The 9,129-nt window shown below is 36.7% G+C and overlaps 1 protein-coding gene across 3 annotated transcripts; it reads right to left on the reverse strand.

Annotated features, from left to right (window-relative positions):
- Nucleotides 1–442: 442 nt before the first annotated feature.
- Nucleotides 443–7,957, reverse strand: LOC137744768 (probable E3 ubiquitin-protein ligase ZFP1). 3 transcript variants are annotated; one of them, XM_068484566.1, is made up of 8 exons: nt 7,855–7,957; nt 7,014–7,118; nt 3,091–3,260; nt 2,164–2,916; nt 1,684–2,087; nt 1,154–1,252; nt 886–1,023; nt 443–738 (listed from the first exon to the last, which is right to left on the reverse strand). In XM_068484566.1, the coding sequence occupies exons 3-8, from the start codon at nt 3,188–3,190 to the stop codon at nt 589–591; spliced, it is 1,644 nt and encodes a 547-aa protein (XP_068340667.1). In that variant the 5' UTR covers nt 3,191–3,260; nt 7,014–7,118; nt 7,855–7,957; the 3' UTR covers nt 443–588. The 3 variants fall into 3 exon arrangements, with proteins under 3 accessions (XP_068340667.1, XP_068340666.1, XP_068340668.1); XM_068484565.1 differs by lacking the exon at nt 7,014–7,118 and having other exon boundaries at nt 7,855–7,951; XM_068484567.1 differs by lacking the exon at nt 7,855–7,957 and having other exon boundaries at nt 7,014–7,844.
- Nucleotides 7,958–9,129: the final 1,172 nt, after the last annotated feature.

Here is a 9,129-nt window from a genome sequence, read left to right on the forward strand (position 1 = left end):
CGGTCTAGTAGTATTCCTCTTCATTAGTAAAGGAAAGTGCTCCATAATGTCGTTTAATTCCACCTAACCCTAAAACCGTCCTAAAAAATACAAAAAAAAAAAAAAAAAAACAAAACAAAAAAAAACAAAAATTCACACCCTCATTCTCCCGTTACACACCCCTACCTACCGATTTCGATCTATTAGATTGAATAAACCCAAAAAATAGAAATCAATGAACAGAAATGTGCAGGGGCCCTTTGAATGGTAAAAAGGGTGCACGAGAATCCCCTCCCCAAAAAATTAAAAACCGAAAAAATAATTTGTTTTCAAGGTTTTCCCCTTTCCATCATAAACTAGCTTCTCAGTTTTGAAAAGGAATCACAAAATTAGAAAAAAAATCTATCAACTAAAGCCATATACAAAACAACAACAATTGCAAAAAGGCTTCACAACATTTAAATGGAAGCCTGAAACAAATTAATTTAAATTGGCTAACACTCCCTTTACATAACACGAGACAAGTCTTGCTTCTTCCGTTTTTGGGATTATCTCTAAATATATATACAAGAATGGTAATATAATGAAAGCGCTTACGACGAGATTAAATTATTTCTCCTTCATATTATCAGGAAGAGCACAACCTTTGCAGATTGGACAAGAATTTTTCATTGACAACCACTTCTTGATGCAGCTCACATGGTAATCGTGACCGCAACTTTTCAATGCACCAACATCATCCCTGTCATTGTACTCTTCCTGTTAATCGGGTACCATACGAGTTAGATCTCCAGCAGTTAAGCAATTTACAGTCCAATTGGTCTAAAAAGCGCTAAGATAAAATTAAAACCACACTAATGGAAACGGCAATCTTATAATTTCCGGTTTCAAGTGGAAGACTCTTACCAGGCAAATTGCACATGAACCTTCATCCTGGATTTGATCCGATGAACAATATATTGTTTCTGTTAAACACTTCGGTATCAAATCTTCAGACAAGCCTGTGCTGACATTCCCAATCCTTTCGCTTAGTGCGAGGAGTTCCTATTTGTTCAGACATTTCGAGATATTCAGAATACATGAAAGTCAGAGGAAGAGAAAAATATAGGCATTTCCTATCCTTTCGCCTAGTGCTAGGAGCTCCTTTTTGTTCAGACAGGAATATCGACGTTACCTCATAACCCATGTTGTCTATGTCCAGCCTCATGTCTCTATGATGATCAAGCATATTCCTCGACCCATGAAAAACTGGGCGATCCACAGCCATAAATCCCTGCAGTGGTAAATGAACAACAATTGGCTCACCTGTTTTCAGTACTGAACAAGGTTTACGCTGTACGTAAGTTTTTTTTTGAGATTTATCAAATTTCAAAGCTTTAATTAACAATAAAATAAGTGTCAATAGAGCATATATTCCAGAGTCACATGGATCGCTTTCGACAATGTTAATACCATCAGTCCTTACAGATGTATGAACCAGATTAAATATGAGCATGAATTAAAACAGAATGCCCAACAACTATAGGCTAGCATTTTCAGATTTTATGTGCTTGGAAATAGCTCGAACAGTTAGATTGGGAAGTACACAACAGTTTGTATGCAATGATAGGGAAAAGAAATAAGTGTTTTCTGACTATTACAAGGGAGCTGCACACTTTTTGAATATAGCAAAATATGTAAAGATGCATCAGTTGAACTACATACCTCAGACGAAAACCGGTCCTGGAGAGCAGACTCTTCAGGGACTCGGTATCTATTATTAGACATCCTCAATCTACCACTCCTGTCATTATGACGCCACCCAACAGAGGCCGCTGGCCTAGGATGTCTTGGGTAATTTTCTGGCATCGGCTGCAATCCTTCATCTGAATGCGCTGCATGTCCCAATCGCAAGTTGCTTGAAGAAGCCCTGAAGGCTGAGGGAGATCTTTGAGAATAGGTACTGCGAACACCCCTTACAGTTTGGGCTAAGGCACCAGGATAACTTTGAGGAACAGCAGTACTTCTGCTCGACATGAAATCATGATGGTATAACCCATTATCCACAGAAGCATTACCACTACTTCCCAAAAGGAAGTGGTTGGGATCATGACCAAAACCACTTGTATCTGCAGTTTAAAAGAAATCAATGAGTAAAAAATGACATGACCCTGGATACAAGACACAAATGAACCAAAAACTAACCTGGAGCCATTACCCTTCCATGAGGAGCCACACTAATATGGTTCCACTCATTCGTCAAAGCAGTAGAACCCTGACCAGAGAGATCGTTGGTACTAGAATGGTCAATAGGGAGACTTGCAGGATAAGAAGTATGCAAAGGATTGCTCGATAAATGTGTCCTAGCTAGATTGGACTCCAAATCATGTTCAGACCGGCTTCTCACATTTCTCATGGATCCGTCACCCCTAATTGAGAGTCCATTCCCTCTGTAGCTGGGGATCATAGAGACATGATCCCAGGGCATGTGTGAGGTATCCATGTTTACTTTCTCATGCTGTAATTCTGCAGACCTAGGGAGCTCAGAGGAACTACTTCCAGCACTATAATGTCTGCTGGTGCTTCCTCTCTCAGATACTGAAGGGATCCCTGGGCTTTTTCTCTTATGAGGACCCCTTCCGTTGCTCATCGTGAGATCAACAAAACCACCCTCAACACCAAGGAATGTACACTGGTCATAACTAGAAGAAGGTGCACGATAAGCATAGTTCCCACTGGCCAAGCCAAAGGTACCAGCACTTATTGGATGCTGAAAAGGGTCATGAGATGGACCAGAAGCATCAGGTTGAAAATGCGGTGTATCAACATTGTGGTTCATGGAAGAGTACCCATATGACCTCGGAGCGGGGTTCCAATTTGAAGCAAAAGGCATTCCATCTATACACATGTTTTCTACAGGATAAAAGAAAGAACTGTTCTCCCCAGTGCCCTCCCAGCCTGCAGTATTAGATCCGAAATCAGGTATAGTTCATCATGAATACAAAAGATATTCCACAGATCCGAAATTCAAGGTTTATACACTCAAACCTCAAATGACATAAGTGAGTTTGCAAATTATACACCAGACAAAAAGGAAAAGATAAATATACTAAAGGAAAATAAAGACAGTACCCAAATGCCCAAAAGGTTGTTCTGTGTTCATATGATTCCAATTCTGCTCATTTTCACTCTCAAAAATATGAGATGTGGTGAACTGATGTCTATGCCCCATAACTTTCGTCAGCTTACAGCCACGAACAAGTTATGAGCTAGAAATAGAATCTACCAAATAATACCACAACCTGCAGAAAATGGGAAAGGCTCCTCAAAATGTAGAAAAGTAACTTTGTTAGTAATCAGACTGCGAGAGTCACAATACACATCAAGGACTCATATTGGACAAACATCAGAAAGGAAAGACAGCAGTGCTGCAGGTTCCCCCAAGCTGCATACATACTTAATTCCAAAACAAAGGCAAATTTTTTTCTACTTTCTTTTCTTATTCTCATAACAACTTCACCCAAACTTGTAAATGCTTGTGTGAATGTAAGCTGGTATTCACAAATAATAGAATATTACATATTTTGTGTGTAAGTAGTGTGCAACCAAAATGTTTAAAGTTAGGAGATAGAAGAAACAGAAAAGACTAAAAGATCAAAACCATTGACCAAAGATGACAAGACTTGTAAGATTACAAGAAAATCACAAAATACCAATGAAGCTGAATAAAAATATTTAAGTTGTATGAGCACTGAGCAGTAAGAGGGGCAACAATATAACACCTAGATTTCAACACCAACCTAAGTGCGTTACATCAAAACTTTAGTTTCAAATATAGATACCTCTAAATAAATGCCACCCATACAAAATCATTTATTTGATATTAGTATTAATTTCTGCCTGCCTTTACCCCAAATCAGGCTGAATCCAGAAAAATCTCTAAATGTCACCATTATTAGATATGTCTAAGGTTAATCATGCATGCATTTCTCTTCTTTCAGCATTTTCCATTTAAAACACATGGAGGCCCACATCTAGGCCACTACAGTAAGAAGTTAGAAGTATTAACCATAAACTCTTGATAAGTAACCCATTACAGAAGTATTGCTTGTAATAATTAAAACATTTCTAAACACTCAGAATGTAGATGGGAGAAAGGAGTCAGCATTCTTGTAGAAAATAATTTAAAGAAAAAAACCCTCAAACCAAAGCCAGACGGTTTCAAAGAAATTAAAACTGGTCATCAAAACAAACGAAAAAGGCAACCAACACATAGGCAAATGCAAGATAAATTTAACTTCCAGAGATGGGCAAAGAAAAATGCAGTTTATTGAAACAAGTTCTGGCCTTGCATGCCAATTGAAAATCTTCAAAATAGTTTGACTAAGTATGAAGTATATGCCACAACATCACCAAATAGCTCGACCAAGAGCCTCCTGCCTATAATTATGCTTTCACACTTTGACCCACCAATCTCTGGTCCATTCAGGGCCAATACTGAAGTAAAAGTCAAGATTTGTTCTGTTTAAAACAATTGTCCTGGGCAGAGATCCTTCAAATCCTAGTTGCACACCCACTAGCACCCTATGTCATTGTCAACCAACTCCCTCTCACATTCATCTCCAATAAGATGGCATTTCATTGATAATAGGGAGAGCCATTGTTTCTAAGGGACAATAAATAAGAATGGAAAGTGTAAAGAAACAATTAGCTGAAAGTGAGATGTGGAAAGATGGAAACAGGACCTTCCTTGAAGATATTACCTGTGTTTGGACTTTGAATCACAGGATTAGAAATCACCTAGCAGGTGTAAAGATGTAACAATCTCAATATCACACTATTGACTTAAACTATTTCTTGACATTCAAATATCAACAGTAGAATTTTAAAATAGATAAACTAAGACTAGAAAACCCACTACCAGATGTCCCCCTAGCCTCCAAATTCTGAAAAAAAAAAAAAAAAAAAAAAAAAAAAAACAAAAAGCACGGTTCTTAATACTTTCAGCCCTAAGGATATTTAAAAAGGTGCTCTCATCAAGGTTAAAGGTAGGAACTGTTCCAAATGAAAGCTGTAAATCCCTACTAATTAATAAAACCCTATTTGTCAACCAAAAGAGGGTGAAAAGACAAATTGGTCTTCTATCACATAAAAAAAATGATGGGCAATAATGTAATTTCACAGGTCCAAATTTTACTGTTTTTTTATTGAAACCTCACCTACAAGTGATGTTAAAATACCTCCAATATTAAATAAAGAATAAATAAAAAACCCAAAAACAAAAACCTCCCACTCCCCCACATTCTCTCTCTCTCTCTCCCTCTCTCCTCATTTTCTAAAAAAATGTGTTCATACACACAAAGTGTGTAGGCAAATGCTAGTATTTATAAATGAAAGGTACAATTCATATGTTACAAATAAGTAGAGATGAAAAAAGTAAAATAAATGGAAGAGTCTTCGGAGACAGTAACATCAGGTTAGTATAACCATAAAATGTATTTATTTCTTAAACCTGGAGCCTTCTCTGTCTACAACAAGTTTCTACACTAATAAAATCCATCGCCCAATACGAAGAGAATCTTCGTCTGAAGACTTAAGGGTTTTGTCTTCATATCATACACATCTTGAGACAGTTTACAATTGAAGCTATAGAGTACACATAGAGGTATACTTGCACCCTAAAATGTAGGATTGGAGACCTCAGAAGACAGAAGCACGATATTAGTATTTGTAAAACTCTCTCTGCAGAGAGGCTCTTCGGCAAGATGATGTCCTAATAAGCAGCCAAGATATTCTCATAATCTCAAATCTGGAAACTCTTCTTTGCGTGGAAGCACAGCAAAGAAACTGTACAAGAGTCAAGGGTGCATAACCTACGCCAATCTGAAGAAACTCAAACCACCAATTATGAGCTAGCAGCCCACTGCCTCCCATCCAGGTAAGACAAGTATAAGAAAAGTCGAAACACCCCAACTACTCCCTCCACCCTGTTAGCCTACACCAAGCTCTGTGTATCAGTGATACAAACATCAGCTCCTCAGAGTTCTCAGTGATGATTGCCCATTACTCACGGGCAAATCATCCACCACAAGGGTAATGATAAGTGGCACTAGATCCAAAAGTTCAATATGCAAACCAAACCGCATGGTTCAGTCCAGTCACCTGAGCACAAGATTCTCCAGAGATGGCATGTATCAATGTATCAAAAGCTGGTCAGTATGCTCTCCATTCATTGACACCTCCTAAGCACACAATCATCAGTATATCCAGTATATCCATCAGCTCACTGCTCTATTTGGCACCAACGTACAGCAACATCACAAAGGTAACTCCAAATACTAGGAAAAATGAGAAGAATGAATTGACCAAAGGAACTTTACGAAGTCAATTGAATTTTCCCATGGCATTATATTATAGCCAACCTCTCCGTCACCTCAGTCTGACATTTCCCATCACTAAACAAAGGGCCAGGAATTATCAATCTAACAACCATGACACTATCACCGTCAAGGCTACATTTTTTTTCTATCTCAATTCTGGCCTCCACTAGCTCAGGTGGTTAGACCCAGTTAAAGAGAAATCCAGTTTCTTACTATCTGAGCAAGTAAAAATACTACAACCTGAGCTAGTGGAGGCCAGACTTGAGATACAAGCATTCAATAATACAACTGACTTAGGCTCTCATAAAATGGCAGCAGATCGTGCCAATAAATCCTGAAGAAAAGACGAGGCTTCAATTGAGATGCTTTTTATAGAAGACCAATTGATCAAAAATTCCCTGCAACACCATTCATAATTCAGAGCATGAAAGGAACTACATACACACCAAAACAACCCCCGCCAACCCACCCCCCCCCCCCCCCCCCCCCCCCCCCAAAAAAAATAACTCCCCCCCACACCCCAAATTGCCAAAAAGAAAAAAACTAACGTAAGACATCAAATGCGAATATTTATTTAGAGAGCTATAGTAAGGCATGACATGAGAAGTATGAAGAAACATGACCACTTTATTGAACAGTAAACCTTAGAAAGATACGGCTCTAAGAAACTCTCACCTGCAGGTGCAGTTGTATCACCTTCAGAACGCGGGTACTAATGTTCCTCTCGAGTCGAACTCAATACAAGCATTCAATAATAATACACCACCAGCACACCAAAATCTGCATAATTAGAACGGTCTAAACCTAGCCGATGCTAAGGTAATTCAGAGTGACAATTTATTATCTAAAAACCCTCAAATCCACCAAGCAAACCTCCGTTGAAACTAAACCCCAAGGGAGGTAAATCTCTATGAAACAGTAGGTGAGACCCTGATGTTAGTTATAGATAAAAATCACTTCCCCTGAATAACTAATTACCGGGGAGAAGTGAATTATGATTGCAATCATCACCACTAATATAATGATCATCATATCATCCGCCCGCCCGGGTTCATTATATACATGCTACAACAATTATACAACAGAATTAAACCAAACAACCACAATTCACAGCTCCATTTTACACAATACAGCATCCACGTTAACAAAACTAAAAATACCGCAAATCACAAATTCCTAAATAGAGGAAAAACAGATACATACATACATACATATAACATATATATATATATATATATATATATATAATTTTATAAAGCAGCACCATCAAACAAGCAAACCTCATCGATAAGAAGCCGGAAACAGCACGACAACAACAACAAAGAGTACCGAACAGGATGATCAGAAACGTAGAACGGGAATTGATCGAGAAAACGATGATCGGACCTCAAAAATTTTTAAAAATTAAATTAAAAAAAAAAGTGAAAAAAATATAAAAAAATCGTGCAGAAACAATAAAACGACGATCAAGCTCGGGAAACTGAAAGAGCTTAAGAAAATGAAGGAAAAGTCATACCTTTGAAGTCGATGAAGGGCTGGTTCTGCAAAAGGAACAAACTTTTAGAGAGAGAGAGAGAGAGAGAGAAAGAGGGAGAGAGAGGTGCTATTGAGGCAGGAAGGAGAAAAAGATGAATAAAGCGGCTGGGTGCGTTGTTTGCAGAAATAAGAGGAGGAGAAATTGTCTGGACTGCCCACAAATTTACCGGATACCGACATAACCTCTATTTACGTTATTATTAATCACTTTCAATAATAATAAAATAATGATAAGTAAAATGTTAGATCATCTCACATAAAGATATAAAACAGAAATAAATGAAATATCATTTACTCAAACTGATATGTTAAAGGAGACATAGAAAAAAATGATAAGCTGATATGGATAAAGAGATATCAAATTGAAGCTGCATTCAAATATGGTTTTTGCTATTTCCAAAGGTATTCTCCTTGCGTTACCTTAAATGCTAGCATACTAAAGTATTATTTTATAATTTTTAAACCAATGACAACTCAACTTTTATTATTTTTGTTAAAAAAAACATAAATGAAGCAATAATTTTCTGCATATATGGTGGAAGGAAAAATATTGACAATATGTCAAATTGCCAAGTCAACTATCAAATTTAAATTTAATGTTTTGAATTTGACATCTCATTTTATAATATTCTAAGAGTATCTCCAAAGAGATATCAAAAAGTTCACATAAGCAATAATGGTAAAAAAAACTAAATTCAGGAGAGAGAGTTGCTATCAAATTTGACAACAGCTTCAAATTTATTTTTAGTGGGTATTAATTGTTTTTATAACTTTTATTATTATCTTTTGTTTTAAAAATACTAACTACAATTATGAAAGGTAAAGAATAAAAGTAATAATAATTTAAATTTAACATATCAAGTGGTGAACAAAATTTACAAAAATATCAATATGCCACATAAGTCTTCGAATTTAAATTTAGTGTTCGAATTTGACATCACTTTTGGGAAGTAGGATTTTCTCCCCTCCTATTCTCATCTCATTCCCTCTCCTCCTTTCAAAGTTTTCTATTACTCATTTTCTTTATAAAAAAATTAATATCGATATTGACGTAACTTAATTATAACCGTTTAAATAAGATGAGAGAGAATGAAAGAGAAATTAAGAGGGAAAAGAATCCTCCTTCTTTCTTTAGAGATGGTTACTTTTAAACGCGATCGTAAATTTTAAATTTTTATGAATTTAATATTTATTTATAGAGAATGGTAGGATGCTTTTTATTCAAACTTGCAAAAGCTTCGTACCCACTTCCCAA

Source organism: Pyrus communis, chromosome 9, assembly GCF_963583255.1.
Source record: "Pyrus communis chromosome 9, drPyrComm1.1, whole genome shotgun sequence".
In the NCBI taxonomy this organism is placed as follows: Eukaryota; Viridiplantae; Streptophyta; class Magnoliopsida; order Rosales; family Rosaceae; genus Pyrus; species Pyrus communis.